The 18,568-nt window shown below is 33.9% G+C and overlaps 1 protein-coding gene across 1 annotated transcript in view; it reads right to left on the bottom strand.

The window, feature by feature from the left end:
- The window catches only part of traf4a (tnf receptor-associated factor 4a), a 42,715-nt gene that overhangs the window by 7,763 nt on the left and 16,384 nt on the right, over positions 1–18,568 (bottom strand). The window contains exon 2 of the mRNA XM_051861196.1: positions 4,347–4,398. Within this exon, the coding sequence (XP_051717156.1) occupies positions 4,347–4,398 (52 nt within the window). The remainder of the gene's footprint in view (positions 1–4,346; positions 4,399–18,568) is intronic.

An 18,568-nucleotide genomic window follows, 5' to 3' on the forward strand; every position in this document is an offset into this window, starting at 1 on the left:
CGGTGTTGTCTTTGTTAATGTGTGGAAAGCCTGTGTTATCATTCTGAGTGTTCATCTTGTAAAATTAAAGACTGTTACTTTGTATCTTTTATATCGTGTGTTTGGAAAGCCACACCGATTTGTGACAACTTGTCAATACTTTCCAAATCTACATATTGTTATGCAGATTTTGGGATATCAGAAACTCTGCAAGGAAACCAAAATGCAAATAAATAATAATTAAAAATATGCAATAATAATATAAATATTCTAAATAAAATTTGATTGAGGTAAATAAGTTTGCCCTTTAAACTTAGATTTTCACTTCTATTTTGCATCAGTTTTCCAGGAAGTTGCAATATTGTTCACTTGGAAATATTCTTTTGCAATTTTCTTCAATTATTATTTTTTTTTTTTGAATAAATTAAATTCACAACCAGTTTTTGTAATTCCGACACAATTTGAGTCAATACTGATACTGTAAATTCACTAATAATGAATTGTTCCCGTTGTTTTAGAGCTTCATTTAGTAATTAAATTATTCAAATTAGGTAACAAAATTAAATATACTCACAAGATTGCAATCCAAATACCTGAATTGGTCAGTTACTGTGGCCATAATCAACAGAAAATGTACACAAACATCTCTTTTAAGTGAAATTTCATATATAATCATCTTTAATGAGCCTAATTTCTAAAGATTTCTAAATTTAAGTTTAAAAATTCTTTAGTAAAAAATATTACACGTTTAAAATCCACTTTTGTAGTCATTCATGCTCAGTTGTACATTTTTATATTGCTATTCTACATAAATAACGATGATGCAACACCACGAAAAAATGCAAAGCGTAAAATTGATTTTTTAGAGACAGGGAAAAAAATAATGTTTTGTCAAAAACACAAATACACTGCTGCACGATCAAATTCAGTTTCACTGAGATGGATGGCCTCAACTAGAGCCCCGTGAAACGAGTGTGTACACGTGCGTCTGTGTGTGTACGTCGCATCCAGCGGCTATTGCATCTTCCCTTCAGCCATAAAGTCGATGAAGGATGAGACGGTACTCCATCCAATCAGCCCAAATCCACTGCCAGCAGGATTTACATACACACACACACACACACACACACACACACACACACACACAGATCTGCTGTGTTACAACAGCACGTGAGGCAGCACTGTAGACGTGGCCGTTCGCCACCCATGTCTTCCCATACAACCCCCTTCTCACCCTCCCAACCACACACACACAAATTCAATTTCATTGACAGATTTTCTGGCATACGAAGATAAACTCTCGCCACTGTGCCATCCTGTCATATACATAACGACTGAGAATTTTTGGAAGATTTGTAGATTAAAAATAACCTTCTGTATAAAACTGGTTAGTTGCAAGTTTGTGTCCTCAACTGCTTTATCAAAGTATATCAGGTAGCGGATAAGTGTCTGCACTCCCATTGGTTGTTGTTGAACTGTATTTCTGCTAATTTGCATAAGTTGGTTAAGTTCAGGGCACTTTGTCACTGTTAAGCATTATCAATAATTTATTTGTATGCAAATTCTAGGATATTGCATATAAATTCTGCACGGAAACACCAAACTGCAAATAAAATATTGTTCAATTTTATTTTGCGCCGATTTTCTCAGAAGGGGCGATATTGAATGCACTGCTATCAATTACACTACCATGCATTGGAGTCGGTAAGATTTTTGAAGATGTTTTTGAAATATATTCTCACCAAGGCTGCATTTATTTGAGCAAAATAACAGTAAAAACAGTAATACTGTGAAAAATATTATTACATAAAAATATTATTACGTTGAAAAAAAGTTTTCTATTTTTATGTATTTTAAAATGTAATTTATTTCTGTGATGGCAAAGCTGAATTTTTAGCACCATTACTCCAGTCTGAAGTCATATGATCCTTCAGAAATCATTCTAATATGCTGATTTGATGCTCAAGAAACATTTCTTATTATTATCAATGTTGAAAACAGTTGTGCTGCTTAATATTTTTGTTGAAACTGGGATACATTTTCAGGAGTCTATTACTATTGATGAACAGACAGATCAAAAGAACAGCATTTATTTGAAACAGAAATCTTTTGTAACGTTATAAATGTCTTTAGTGTCGCTTCTGATCAATTAATGCATCTTTGCTGAATAAAAGTATTAAATTCTTTCAAAATTACAAATTGCACTGATTCCAAACTTTCATCACTAATGTATTTATTCACTTTATAGTTTTGACAGAGTAGGTGTACCCAATGAGACATGAGACGTGGCGTGAACCCAACCTCAAACAGGCAAAGACAGGCACAGAACAACAGCCCTGCGGAGGTGGATGGGTAATCTGTGGGCGACTGGGTGGCTGTCAGGTCTTTAAAAATTACTGCTTGTGCAATAATTGTGTGTGTTCAGGCCTCATGTGCATCAGACACCCCTCCTGCAGCAATCCAGGCTTTCCAGGATGAGTAGAGTTATCCCCCTGACTTCATGCAAATCACAGTTTCAACGGATTAGTGCGCTAAAGCTCTTTCCAACACAGAACAGGTTTAACTTCGTGCATGTGCCCTTCCAGAAGCGTGTCAAACGCACTGCATGAGAAGATGACTCAGATGTTAGAAGAGTTTGCTTAAAAAACACAGTAATAGGGCTGAAATTTGGATAAGTGGGAGATGAATTTATGCCAAATACAAATCATAGAGACTGAATGAACGCAGTTTTTGACATCAGTTTCGGGAAGCATTTTGTGTACTATTGTATAGTTATTTGTATTGCAGGCAATTTTTAGGTCTCAACCCATCAAATGAAAATCTCTGATTTAGAGTAGCTTTAAAATCACTGTTGTTAAATTCAAGGTACAGTATGTTGATCATCTGCGGAGAACTCTGAGGTTTCGTAATCTCACTCTCTGGGGCACCGCATGAGCAAAATGACTCTTTAAAGAACGCCGACTCTTGTGGCATTTTTCCCAGCTCAACTGGATTAATTAACTAAAGGATAAAATGAATAATTAGCCAATACTTTAATTAAAGTTTTGGTGAAATTCCTTCTTTAATGTGGCATGGTGTAATTAGCTAAACTTCAAAATACTGAAATATTTTGCAAAAGCAAGTGCTTTACAGCAGAGGCTACTGTATTAATATTTAACACCTTCATGAAGAGATTAACCCTTAATCACTTTTTAAATGCTCTTTTATAAATGATTTAATTAATTTTTTTTAAACACATTTAATGCATCATCCATCTCATTCTTTGGCTAGTGTTACAGTATATGATCATGCTATATTTCTTTATTTTATTTTTGATTTTATGCACATTTTATGTCCCATTAATCATGCTAAATGATTCTTAGTCTTGCGTAGCCAGACATTCAGACTGATGGCAGAAGTTCTAGACTCTATCGCAGCTTTCATTGTCCAAGGACTGCCCAAGAAGACATTTGACTGACATGTAACGCAACCAATCACAGTTTTGTTCCGCGTCAGGTTTAGGGTGTGAAAATGAAAGTCGATGTCCCTACAATAACAGACCGGAGTGCATCAAATAAATTATTCATTCAAGAACGTTGTGCAAGTTTACTGCAACAATGGAGCCGCGAACTTGAAAATCCAGCGTTTATTTGATCCTGGTAAGCGCTCATTGTCAGGGTTGTAAACATGACTTTTACAACCCTGACAGGGCGTCACGGCATTTGTTTCCAGGTAGACCTATAAAGAATGCGACACACGTCTCCCAGACGACTAACCAGATCAGCCAACCAGATGACGACTTTGAAACTCCTAAAGTGTTTCCAGATAAGTGTGCCATTTGCATCAGACGTTCAGCCAATGGTCTGAGGCTGAGACTAAATGATTTCCAGTATAAATTAGATAAAAAGAATTTAAAAAAAAATTGTGAAAACAATGGTGAGTCGAGACTTATATATATATATATATATATATATATATATATATACACACACACACACTTTGCAGCATTAAAGCAGCATAAAATACATTCTGTCATATTCCAAACCAATCTATGTGTCATGTCCATTTCTTCCTTCCTTCCTTCCTTTCCACATTCCCAGGGAAATGAGTGGCCTGTGGTAGTTCATTAGTGTGATTACTCGGGTGGTTTGAGAAGCGTGGATGAGGGGCGAGCGCCTGGGGCAGTCAGTGACTCACAAACATAGCCTGCCTTTGTTGACACATTAGCATTTCGTACACTCTTGCAGAGCCACTCACGGAAAGTTGTACAGAACGAGGCCCCTGTAACTCCACTGTATAGTGCAGGGATGTAAACGACTGTAAGAAATTGAACTGTAATCTGTTCTACAGCAGAATGCATGAGAGATTAGTGCTGAGTGCATTACTACCTTGGCGTAATCCAGTGGGAGCTGGTCCTCCGGGCACTTGAAGACCCCCTCACTGCAAGCAGAAGAAAAGAAGGATATATTTTCAACTTCACTGATCAAATCAGATACAAATAATTGATTCAGTTCAGGGTTGTTATATACAGCAGATTCAGCGTAAAACAGCTGAAATTAAATTGTGAGGAGAGACTAGATTTTACGAAAAAAACAGTGGTGAACCATAATGTAAAAAGTAATAAAATTTTCTTTGAATACATCTTCTCAAAAAAATACATTTTTTTATAAAAATATGTTTTTCCAATGTTTTTTTTTCCTTTACAAATATCATGATTTATTAATTCATAAATATTTTACGTTTTTGGGGAGTCGCACCACATGACATTTCACAACCTGAACTAACCTTGTCATAAAAAGGTCAAATTATCTGATATTTTAAGAGATTATTGACCTTGACACAGTCATGACTGTCTGCAGGGGTCTCTTTGTGATGTCATTTCCTGTTTTATGTTTTTTCATTAAACAGCTATAAATATATCAGATGAAAATATGGAAATTAAACATGTTTCTTTGGCAATTCACTGAAAGTAAGTTGAAGTGCTTAAATTACTAAAACTAATATAAAACAAAGCTTTATAAAAATATAAAAAACAAAAATAAAAATGACAAAAGCACATAAGATTACTAAAACTGTTAATAAATGAAAAATATTTTAAAAAATGTGAAAAATAATAATTAATAAAATAATACTATAATAGTATGTTAATAATACTAAAGTAACACTGACTGGTCACACCACATGACTTTGATATGACAGACACGTATTTCAAAAAGTAGTAAGCATTTTTGTTTTAATATTTTTTTCTAAGACACAATAATAAAAGATTGTCAAAAGTCATTTTCAAAAATGTTATTCTTTCTTATTTTTTTTTTTCCATTATGAAATCAGGATAGGTGAATCATCCTGACATTTTTTATTTTATGCCTCAAAACGTATACCAGAATCAATTTTAATACAGAAATAATAATAATAAAAAAATAAAATAAAAAGTTTTGAAAGTATATTTAAATAAATTAATAGATGGGACAAAAAATGAGCGCTATTCATGTCCGTAGAACAATGGTGCAAGATGATTTACACACTGAAGCCTAATACTTAGGATTATGGGTTCGTTCAAATCCCTTATTTTAAGTATGCGCACCAGTAATAGTGAGTCATACCTTGGCAAGCACCACTAAACATTGCCTTTCTGTCTGGCTGGAGGAGTGCCCTAATCTGGGCTCTTCGCCCCTTTTTTTAAGGATGAAGGTTAATTATGTACCCTAGTTGTGAACTGCTTACAACAACGCTGAAAGCAGCCAAGAGAAAGACACTGTGGTGGGACATAAAGAAGAAAAAGGAAGACATGAGATTTATCCCGGCTGTGAGGCGACCAGCTGAGAGGGGCGTCGTGCCTCATTAGCGGGGCCCCTCTGGCAGCATGGGCCGTCCAGAACACTGATGTCACCATGAAATATTCACATCGTAAATAATGGAAGTGACTGCAGATAGCAGTGACGGGCGCAGGGGGAGGTGTGTGTGTGTCATTGTGTCCTACTGTACAGCACTGTTATTTACATAAAAAGAATCCAAAAGGCCCATCTGTGGAAGCGGTCCCGAGAGATGTGTTAATACGGCTCCTCTACAGCCTGTGACTGCCCACAGACAGTATATAGAGGCCATTAAACGGTGCTTATGAATGTGCCACATACCAGCCTTATTTTAGCATTATTTATATACTATTATAGTATTTAATAATATTTTGAATTAGCTTTTATTATAATTTCAGTCATTTTAATTTAGGGTAGGCAATTTCGCAGTGCGTCTCCAAAGCCACGCCTCCTCCAAAACACATGAACGCACACAGCCAGAGCAAAGTCTGCAAAGTGTCACGAGAGACGGCGTTAAATTACCTCATGTCTCAAAGCACATAACATTACAATAATAATGAACGTAACCAACAAACATCTCTGACATGTACCACCTGACTGCTGCAGATTAATTTGGGCATTGATAGTGTTGACATAGAAACGCATAAATCCAAGTACGAAGACGTGAACAGCTCCAAGTACGAATGTCACAGGTTGTCATCTCTTAATTACGGTAATTACGACATGGTGTGGACACAGCATAAGCTTGTTTTGGTTCAGGAAGAACTGTAAAAGGTGGCAGGGAAGGTATGGAAATGCATATGTTGACAGGCAGGTAAGACATCCAATCATTGCATTCGGACCGCATGCAATAATTGGACGAACATTTTTTGGTCCTGAGACTTCCACAGAGGACAGATGTACATTTTTTATATATATTTAGACCACTTCCATTATTGACTTATCAGAATGTGAAGAAAGTTTCAACTAGTATAACAAAAAGTGTTTATGAAAAAGATAGGAAGGTAGCCAGTGTTAAGTTTTGTTATTCGATTTTGTCATTTTTGTTAGTTTTCATTTTTTAAATTTTTACTTAGCTTTAATTTAATTATTTTTCAGTTTTAGTTTTAGTAATTTTTTTTACTAAACTTAAACTTTTTTTTTCAGTTAGTCGCCAAAGTGATTTCAAATTTTCATTTAAGCTTTTCAAATTTAGATTTACCATCTGATTTATATTTTATTTCAGCTTTATTTCAAATCAACAAAAGTGATTTTTAATAGTTACAGTTTTAGTTAAAAATACCAACACTATCACACACAATAACAGCATTTATTTTAAGTCAATAATAAATTATTCCCTGACTTTTCAACAATTAAGGCTACAACATCTCCATTAATGGTTCACCTAAAATAATAAGAATATGTCACATAATGTGGACTGTCCCGGGCTAATTGGGGGCCAGATGGAAAGGGTTTTAACGCCTGAGGTGACGGCAGCAACATCCATTAAGGTCAGTGTGTCAGAAGGGCTACAATTAATACAACAGGCTTTAACAAAAAAGTCAATCAATTACCCACCAGAGACAGACCTACTAATGCAAATGCATGCTGGACTATATTACTAAACCATCAATGCGGTTCCATTGGGACTGTTCAGCTTTTTCAGATGCGCTCTGATTTACAACGAAGTACTGCCCTTGACTGATGAACAAATATGAGACAGAGAAAGAGGTGGGGAAGGTAAACTGGATGCTCTCTTTTCTTACGATGTAAATAAATGACTTGTCAGCCTGATTCCTTCCAGAGAGGAAGAGAAACCCCGCAGCTATACGTTCATCTGCTGAACATCTCTAATTCGGATCGACTCTGAGGCACTGACTCATTTGTTCAGACTCATCACTCTGCTTCAGTGCTGTATTAGCGTTAGCGTAGGACAACATCAGCAAATGCATTTCATCTTCAATGCTAAGGCATTGATGCTTGGCCCCTTCTCTATGCTTTGAAAGCCTTGCATGAGGAAACCGCACACATGGCTTTCTCTTAACTTTACAAAGAGTGCTGATTTGACGGATTTGAGTTAAAGGGATAGTTCACTTAAACATGAAAATTCTGCCATCATTTAGTCACACTAGTTTCGCTCCAAACCAAACATACAATATTATTCATGCTTGCACATATACAAACTTGCCACATTTCAGTAAATAAATTGCACACCTTTACATTTCAGTGCTCCTCATACAAAATAAGTCTGTGGAAACTATATATTTAGGACTGTCAAATGTCAAATTTAATGTTAACTTGAGATTTTATATATATATATATATATATATATATATATATGTATATGTGTGTGTGTGTGTGTGTTTCTTGAGCAGCAAATAAGCATATTAGAATGATTTCTGAAGGATCATGTGACACTGAAGTCTGGAGTAATGCCATCACAGGAATAAATTACATTTTTCAATATTTATATTATTAAAATAATAGAAAAGTAAATCGCAATACTATTTCACTATATTACTGATTTTACTGTATTTTTGACCAAATAATTGCAGCCTTGGATGAGCATTCGACGACTCCAAACCATTGAATAAAATAAAATAAAATAAAATAAAATAAAATAAAATAAAATAAAATAAAATAAAATAAAATAAAAAATAAAATAAAATAAAATAAAAAATAAAATAAACGGAGCCCCGCACATGACATGCAAGAAAAAAAATGTAATTGTATGCACAATTTACTAATTCGTTCCCTCGATTTACTAAATCGTGCGCACAACTTACAAATTTGTTCCCTCGATTTATTAAATAATAATGTGCATACGATTTATTATTTCGTTCCCTTGATTTATAAATCATGCGCATGATTTATAAATCAAGGGAATGAAACAGTAGATCGTGTGCACGTTTTAGTAAATCGAGGGAACGAATTAGTAAATCGTGCGCATGATTTAGCCTACTATTGTTTTCCTGTACGTCATGTCCTGGGCTCCGTAAAAATAAACTAATAAAAAAATAAAATAAAATAAAATAAAATATAATGGCAGATACAATATGCTTTTAAGTTATTTGACTGCCCCACTCCCAATCGCACATGGGCAATGGGGTAAATAAGTGAAAGCTCAGTTTCCTCCAGCACGCAGGCCAGCCTGACAGATGCTCTTCTAGAAGGACGACCAATCGAGACGAAAGTCCATGTGCTGTAACAGCAGGACAGACGAGAGTGCCTGCAGGCTCATTACACATGTCTGTCCCCCTTCACCTAACACAGAGCTACAGCCCTCTGATCTCTCCTTGAACGTCATCTTCTACATCCCGTGGGTACATTAGGGTCAGCTATGTAGCATTAACGGAGCTGTTCACTTCTCATCAATGATTCTTGATTGCCTCCCAAGCTCCTTAAAGTCTCTTCTGTGACCCGCAGGTCAGATTAGTAAGCTGTCCGTTGGCAAAGTGATATAGATGAGGACAGGCGTCACAACACTGCACTCACACCTTCTACATAGCTTTTGACAGGCAGGCCACCGGGAAGTGACCAATCACTGTAGAGAAAGCTCAACAAAGGGAACCTTAGAAAAGCAGAGAGTGAATCTAATTGCCTTCTTTATGAAGAAATATCTCTCTCTTTCTGTCACAGAATTGTATGGAGGGCTACAGTCATCGATTCAACAGACATGAATAGTAAGTGCACTTGAATACGGTTAAGGACAGCTAAATGAATCTCTGCCCTTGAAAAGATGTTCATTTGGATAGAGCAAACCAGAATTGTGATATCTCAGATCTTACAAAATAATTTTTTTGTTGTTCATTTCACTACTAATTTGCCTATAAATCTTATTTCCATCTCATAGTCAAAAAAAGAAAAAGAAAAATGGATTGACTTCATATCTCACAGTTGCAACTTTATTTCTCGTATTTATGACTTTATTTCTCTCTTATTTCTATTTATTTCTTAGATTTGTGACTATTTCTTTTGATTGTAAATATATATTTCTCATTGTTTTCACTTTATTTCTCACATTTGCTTATTTCTCAACAATTTTTCGACTTTATTTTTTACACTTATCACTTAATTTCTCGTAATTGTCAGTTTAGATCTCACAATTGCAACTATATTTCTTATTTCTATTTTTCGTAATTGCGACTTTTTTAATCTCACAGATGCGATTGTATCTCTCACAACTGTAGCATTCTCACATTTATGACTTTATTTCTCATAATTCTAACTTTATTTCTCATTGTTTTCACTTTATTTCTCACATTTGCGACTTTCTCGTAATTGCGATTTTATTTCTTGTAATTATCACTTTATTTCTTGTAATTGCAGCTTTATATCACACAATGTGACTATATCTCATAATTACAACTTTCACAAATGTATGACTTCCATAATTGCAATTTGCAATTTCAATTTACAATTTCTCATAATTGCGACTTTATTTCTTGTAATTATCACTTTATTTGTCACTTCAGATCTTACAACTGCAACTTTATATCTCAAAAATGTGACTTTATTTCTTGTAATTGTGGCTTTATACCTCAAATGTGAGTTTATTTTCCAGATATGCAGATTAAGTTCCACCCTGTGATCTCATTCCTGCTCTCTCTTCCCAATTATCTCCCATTGACTCTTTACCTTCTCTATTAACAGTGAAAAAGCACAGAAAAGCAAACTACAAAGGCAGTAAAGTTTCTGACTTGACATTTAGGATGGACAATAGTGTATCACATCACTCCACCCACCTGACTGTGAAGATCACAAACCTCCGCCGGCAGGCTCAGGTCAGCACAACACCGTGACTGCTTTTAGATTGTGAGGGCTTGACCATCATAAATCTACCATGTCTGTTGGTTTACAACACTGCAGGAGCTGGGCACTTAACACCAGTACTTAACTGTTACTCACTCACTGCTGCCTACCCTTTTCATTGAATGTCATTATTCATGTAATTTACAATAACCATGTCAAATAATCTTGACCTTGTTTCAAAACATTGCAGATATGTTTTAACATGCACTTATAATGCAAATCCTGTGCATGGAGAAGCTGAATCAACTGTAAATGTATGATGACGCACTCATCATAGGAAGTGTGTGGTGGTGTCTGGCACAACTCCGAAATCGCAATGGTGGGCAACGACCTGTCAAAATTCTGTGCTGCTATGTGACACAAGTAGCATCATGGGTCACACGGGTTCATGCTTACGCAAAACCCTTCAGTTTTTCTCCACACTCCCTCCGCTGACAATGTTGAGACAAGCCATCTGTGATTCACACAGTCCCTCCGTATTCAAAGGTGTATCAGTCTTTTTAGAAATGTCATATTACTACCACAATCTACATTATAATAAAGTTGATTAAAAAAGCATAGTTATTTAAAAAAAGATATATTTACTCCTAAAGACCCCATGAAATCAAAACGAGAGTTTTTAGAGGCTTTGAAGGGCTGTTTACACGACACCATTTTCAACTAAAAACTGGAAACTTTTTATGCGTTTTGGCCGTTCATTTACACGGAAAATGAAAACTTTTGAAAACGGGATTCAAAGTGCAAGTTTTTCATTATCGTCTCTGTGTAAACTACAAAAAAAGCGAATTTGTGAAAACGGTGCATGTTCAGTCTATAGGTGTGTAGTGTTTCTTTACAAAGTGACATCGCCAACTACTGGCCTGGCATGAATAATACAGCGTTTTTAGTCATTTTCATGAATCCGTGTGAACGGGGATCGTTTTGACAACGTTGACGTGAAAAACACAAAGGAAAACTTTTCGGTTTTTAGTACATCGTTGTCGTGTAAACGTACCCTTAGTCCATGTTTGTTAGTTTTGAGGCCAATTATATGCTACTGTGCTCCTAAAAATTTGACATATTTTTATTATTATTATTATTATTAAGAAACTATCAAATTGTTTCATTGTTTTCTTTCCTGTGTTCCTGATATTTTTCTGCAATAATAATAATAATATTGATGCAGACAACTTCTGAATATATTGTATCTGCAAAGATTATCTACAAGAAATGTGCTAAATGTTCTTATTCATACTGATGGCAAGTGTACTTTAAAAAATATGTGACAGAATGGAGAGAGTGGAAGTCAGAATCTTCAATGGGAAGGTTTTTTGATGTTAAGAGCTTAATATACTTCATCTATCAGCAATGATGATGATGCCTGGAGGAGACAGGCATCATTAAACTGAAAAGGTAGAAGAGCTGCTGTAAAAGAGCCGTGTGATAAAAGTACTCCAAACCTCCATATTCTACTAAAGTCCCAACTGTTTTTTCTAGACTCGACCTGTGTCTATTAGCATGCTTTTAGCAATGTCTGTGCAACTAGATGAGTGACTGAACATTTGAAGGACCTCTAATCCTCATACACTATAATGGCCTAAGAGAGATTTTCTGCCTTGCTGACAGTAATGGAAACCACGTTCAATAGTGATACAGAGTGACCTCAATGACAATCCACACTTAAATCTATACTCACAATTACTAAAATAACAACATCAGTATTCAGGTAGCAGGAGCTCAGGTAAATTTGGACTGAATGTGAATGAATATTCAAATGAATTTTGAATGCATGAATTCCTTTTTAGGGAGCACCCAAGTGTAGTAAAATATCTCAAGGCCAGTCTAGTGGCATCCTAACCTTGAATTCAACATCTGAACGTAGCTGTGAGAGGTTTCAAGAGCAAAAGCTCACTCAGGGAGTCTCTTTATGTAATTGGTTAGAGTACAGATGCATGAGGGAGGCACAGGAAAATCAATTCCATCTCATTAAATGATCTGCACCGGGCTGCTATTAGTCCTGATGGAGATGCCACTCGTTTACCTCCCCTGCCATCAACTCATCCCAGCTCAGTCCAGCAGAACCAACATGTCCAGTTCTGCAAGATTCTGCACTATTTGTAGGTTCAAATACGCAAATTTGTAGTATTCATCAAAAAACTTGTGGTGCTTATACAGCTTTAGTGCTCCTGTAATTAAAGCAAAAGGACATCCTCAAAATACTAAAACATTATGAAACTGATATTAAATATTCACTCAAATTGTAATTCTGAAAATGTAAAATATAATTTGTAAAGAAAATGTTAAAATATAAAAATCTATTCTAATATTTTAATATTATAATACAATATAATGTATTATATATAATACATTATATTGTATTTATATATATATATATATATATATGATACAGTATGTTAAATTTTCACTTACATTTTAATTCTGAAAATGTATAATTTGTAATAATTTTTAAAAATCTAATGTAATATTTTATTTTGATAATATGTACAATGTACATGTAAAATATAATTTCTAAAAGACAAAAATATAAAAATATAATCTAAAATTTTAATGATATAATACAATATAATTGTGTTAAATTTTGAATTCTGAAATTCTAAAAACTTAAATATAATATACAATTTGTAGTTCTGAAAATGTATAATTTGTAATGTTTTTTTTAAATATAATCTAATCTAAAACTTTTATAATATAATACAAAGTAAAAGTAAAATATAATTTGTAAAGAAAACATATATATAAAAAAACAAATAATTTTTTAAATAATATAATACAATATAATTGTGTTAAATTTTGAATTCTGAAATTCTAAAAACTTAAATATATAATATATACTTAAAATCTAATATAATATTTTAATAATATAATACAATATAATTGCCTTAGATTCACTCAAATTGTAATTCTGAACATTTTAAATATAATTTGTAAGGTGAAAAAATATAAATAATATATATTAATCCAGGGGTCGGAAACCTTATGGCATGCAGAGGGATAATCACATAGTTTGTCGAATCTGCGAGCTAATGCAGGTTAAAACTCACACTTTAATAGTATTTAATAAAGTTTAAAAAAATTTCACTTTTTTATAGCTGCTAACTTAATAAAACAGGCTGTGAGGAATGATTGATTACCTCAAAATGTATGTCCGTATGCAAGTTTGAGGGACTAAATTTTAAATTAAATACATACAGTTCTTCTGTGACTGTTTTTTGGCACAATTATTGCATGTTGCACATAAGCAGACAATCCTTTAAGGACAAACTGGTGTAACAGTGCACACTATAAATGCAGCGATGGTCCTAAACATCTCCTAAAGCCTCTGTCCTAGTGCCTTCCACCTGATCAGATCTCCGAGACAGACAGATGCTAAAACCAGGTGTAAATGTGGCCTGGCATTAGACCTGGAAGTGGAGAGCCTATGAAAGGTGTCAAGCGAGTATAATGGTTCCTGGTGAGCTTTGATGGTGACTTGAAAGAGCAGTAGGGAGAGCCTGATCTCATATGTGAACGTTCAAAGTGCTTAAGGAGCGTTTCTCCATTAGACTTTGCACACATGTGAGAAGGAGACACTGGCCCGTGTAGAGGTGCTAAAAGCTGCAGTCAAGTGCAGATGTGAAATGGCCACAGCCTCTGCTTTTGATGTTTTCATTTGAAATGTCATCTCCTTTTCTTCAGCTTTCTCCCACTCGTTTTACTGTCATTTCCTTTGTTTGCGTCTCTCTTTCTCCCTCCTACATAACCACGCATGCATATGTGCACGCTGGCACACAATCATGAAAAATGGCATGAATGGCAAACAAAGTTTCTCCGACAGGCTGCTTTTGCTGTTTAATTACAGACGGCAAGTCTAATTTTAGCTTCCTCTGTAAAGGGCAGATGTTTTCAGAACGTTCATCCATGAGAAGGCAAATGCTTTGAGGTAAGGCAGCGACGCTATAGGAACGCAAGTGTGTGACTCCTGTGCTGACAGCTTTATTAAAATAGATACTGTCCATATGCACCAAAGGCTTTGATGTGCCTCGGCGATCCCCCTTTTTAACGCTGTCAAAGGGCATCGTGACGCTAACTATCAGGATCGGGTAAGACGGGGCACAAGGAAGGCTTTGACGGGGTCAGAGGAATCCGGGCTCCAAAAATAACAGAAGATATTAAAGAAGTGTCACACTAATCCCAGATACTGAGAGGACGGATAACCAGCACATCTGATGGATGACTCAGTTTTATGTTAATCCTAAGATTTAAGACACTAGAAAACAGCAGTTCTCCTGAGGATAAATGATGGAGTCTTAAAGGAATGGCTCGCCAACAAATCTCAATCAAATATCATAACAAACCCGCATGACTTTCTTTCTTCTGTGAAACACAAAAGGTGATTTTTGAACAATGTTCTGGTCAAAATAGTGAACGTAAATGAGGACTGGGGCATTTAAGTAAAAAAAAAAAAAAAAATAAATAGAAAATGTCAAAGTATGACTCATGCACTATATTTAAAGAGATAGCTCACTCACAAATGATGTCAAACCTGTATGACGTTCTTTCTTCTGTGGAACACAAAAGAAGATATATTTTCGTATATACAGTTTATATATATATATTATATATATATATATATATATATATATATATATATATTATATATATACACACACACACACAATGAAAGTCATTGGGGTCCAAAACATTTTTCAACATTTTTCTAATATCTTCTTTTATGTTCCAAAGAAGAAAGAAAGTCAAACATTTGTGGGTGAACTGCTCCTTTAAATTTTGTTTGAAGAACAGATAAGCTAAGCAAATAAGCTATTTAGTAAATTTAAGTTATTCAGACATTCACCAGTGTTATTTTAGTATTATTATTGCTTTTATTAATTTTTTTTTTAAAATAAGCTCATTTTTATAATTTCATTTTAATTTTATGTGCTTTTGTTATTTTTATTAGTTTATGCTTTTTGTAAATATTACTTTAATTTATGTTTATTTCAGTTTTAGTTTTTATTTATTTCCAGTTCTGCTTCAATTTAAACTTACTTTAGTTAGTTGCAAAGGCAACATTTCTAATTTTCACTTAAGTTTCTAATATTTATATTTCAATTGACAAACATGGTTTTAATAGTTTTGGTTTTAGTTAACAATAATAACACTGATCTGCCCTGATGGGGAAAAAAGCAGCAATTTCCTATTTGTGACCTTGGACTATACAAAACCAGTCATAAGGGCCAATTTTTTTAAATTGAGATTTATACATGAATAAATAAGCTTTCCTTTGATGTATTGTTTGTTAGGATAGGACAATATTTGTTTGAGATACAACCATTTGAAAATCTGAGGGTGCAAAAAAAATCAAAATATTGAGATATTAATCGCCTTTAAAGTTGTCCAAATGAAATCCTTAGCAATGCATATTACAGACATACACTTTTGATATATTTACTGTAGGAAATTTACAAAATATCTTCATGGAACATGATCTTTACTTAATATCCTAATGATTTTTGGCATAAAAAAAACAACAAAACAAAACAAAACAAAAAAAAAATCGATAATTTTGACCCATACAGTGTATTGTTGGCTACTGTTACAAATATACCCGTGCGACTTATGACTGGTTTTGTGGTCCAGGGTCACATTTGTTAAAGAATCATTCTCTTAAGTTTTGAGTCTTGCCTTGGATCTTTTCAATGATTCAAATGAATGATTCATTCACGTTTTCCTAGTCTCTGGCTTCACATAATAGTTTAAAACAATGAGACTGTGTGACTATGAGGAATTATCACAGTAAAATAACTGTGTACAAATTCAACATTTTTATAATGTCTCTTGCTTTTATTGCTTGTACGTCTTGATTTTGTTAGTGCCGAATTAGATATGGCGTCCATTCTGACTAAGGATTGAGGTAAAGTGGGTGGACACACTTTTGAAAGCTGTCAAGCGAAGTCTTATGAAGCCCTGAATGTGATAAATGCTTAATTACAAAGCATTTAACTCATGAAAATGACATTTAGGGCAAATTCTCACAATGCATCTGTCGCTTTGGAGGAGTTGATAAAAGTTTAAAACTGACATTATGCAGACGACAAAGACAAAGCCGGTCTGAATTAAAAAGCTCCTTAACAGTTTGAAAGGATTGTGAATTCAATGATGTGGAAATTAGTAGGGAAAGTATAAGCATAAAGGACTCCAGGATTAGCCATTTCTTAGCTTATCTTCCTGCTGCGAGCTCTTCTTGCCCTTCTCAGTCGGCGGGTAGGCGAGATGTTGAAAAAGGTCTGGGTTTTCAGATGGCTATGGGGCTAGATGCAAAAGAGAAAGCCCTCGCAGCTCATTCTGTGATGAATACATAATTCATTAAAATGAGAAGATCTAAGAACAAGCTTATAATGTCTTTTGGATAATCTTGCAACAGCTTGATAAATTCAAAGGGTTTATTTTGGAAGAAAAGTAAGTTTGAGAGCCTTTGAGCAAGTTCAGAGCTCTGGATGTAAGATATGAAGCTTATGGGCAGCTCTAAATGTTCTCGACTTTGTTGTCGGGTCCAAAAGATAAAGGAGCTAATGCAATTGGAGATATAATCTTATAAAGAGACACCAGCAAATATGAGGGTGCATATCAAATGATCTGCATGTTTGTTCCTGATCGATTCCTTTTAGTCTACACAGTGAAGTGGCACTTCAAAATATTGTGTGTACCATAAAATATAAGTAATAAAATTTGACACAGTTTCCATTATCTTAAAATCGCCTCACACTCCAGGCTGGCTTCTGGACTGATAAAATGAAAAACTAACAGAACTTGGGGGCACAAAACAGACTCCACAACCTCGGGTTTCGCTAGAGGTAAATTAGCAGCGTGCTAATCCTTAGCGCTGGTGACTGAGGATGGGTGGATTACCTTCCTGAATGTCATGCGCTGTTCTACCATGACAGCAGGTGGAACGGACAGATAATCCCGACCAACGAATACTTATCAGGCAGAAATGTCTGTCATTAGCCTGCAAAGGACAGACTTTTCTCTCCTCAGAGCACAACAGTGACTCATGACTCTCTAAAATACTTGATTCTGACTGGTCAGCAGCATCATTCTGTGGTCAAATATTGATGGATAATGACTACTTAATTGTATAACTGACCACTATACCAGGCAATTAATTTCCTATAGCTGCAGTTTCATGTCTTATGTCTCACTCCGCAGTTTCTTTTTTAAAAAAATATAGATTTATTTATTGATTTACTTATTCATTTCTTTATTGATTTATTTCAGTAATCCATTTAAATATATTTAAATAGTCCATTAAATTATTTATCTATTCATTTTTATAATATATTTATATATTTTTTCATAGCCTGTATATTTATTTATTCCAATAATCCATTTATTTATTTATTTGTCTGTTTATTTATACAGTCTGTTAAATTATTTATGTACTTATTTTAATAGTCCATTTATCTGCTTATTTCTTTAAATAGTCCCTTTATGTATTCATTTTTACAATATATGTTTATTTATTTGTAGACTGTATATTTATTTATTTATTTATTTATTTAATTAATCTCAATTTAAAATGCATTTAAATAGTCCATTAATTTGTTTATTTATCTAATCATTTTATAATATATTTATAGATTTTTTTCATAGTCTGTATGTTTAATTTATTTACTTCAATAATCAATTTATTTATTTATTTCATTTAAATTTATTTAAATAGTCCATTAAATTATTTATTTATCTATTCATTTTTATAATATACTTATCTATTTATTTTTTCATAGCCTGCATATTTATTTTATTTATTACAATAATCATTTTATTCATTTATTTATACTTATTTGTCAGTTTATTTATACAGTCCATTAAATTATTTATTATCAATTTATTTTAATAGTCCATTTATTTGCTTATTTATTCAAATGGTCTCTATTTATTTATTCATTTTCACAATATATTTAATTTATTTATTTTATTTATTTACTTAATTTAAATGTATTTAAGCAGTCCATTAAATTATTTAT

This window comes from Ctenopharyngodon idella, chromosome 15, assembly GCF_019924925.1.
Source record: "Ctenopharyngodon idella isolate HZGC_01 chromosome 15, HZGC01, whole genome shotgun sequence".
NCBI lineage: Eukaryota > Metazoa > Chordata > Actinopteri > Cypriniformes > Xenocyprididae > Ctenopharyngodon > Ctenopharyngodon idella.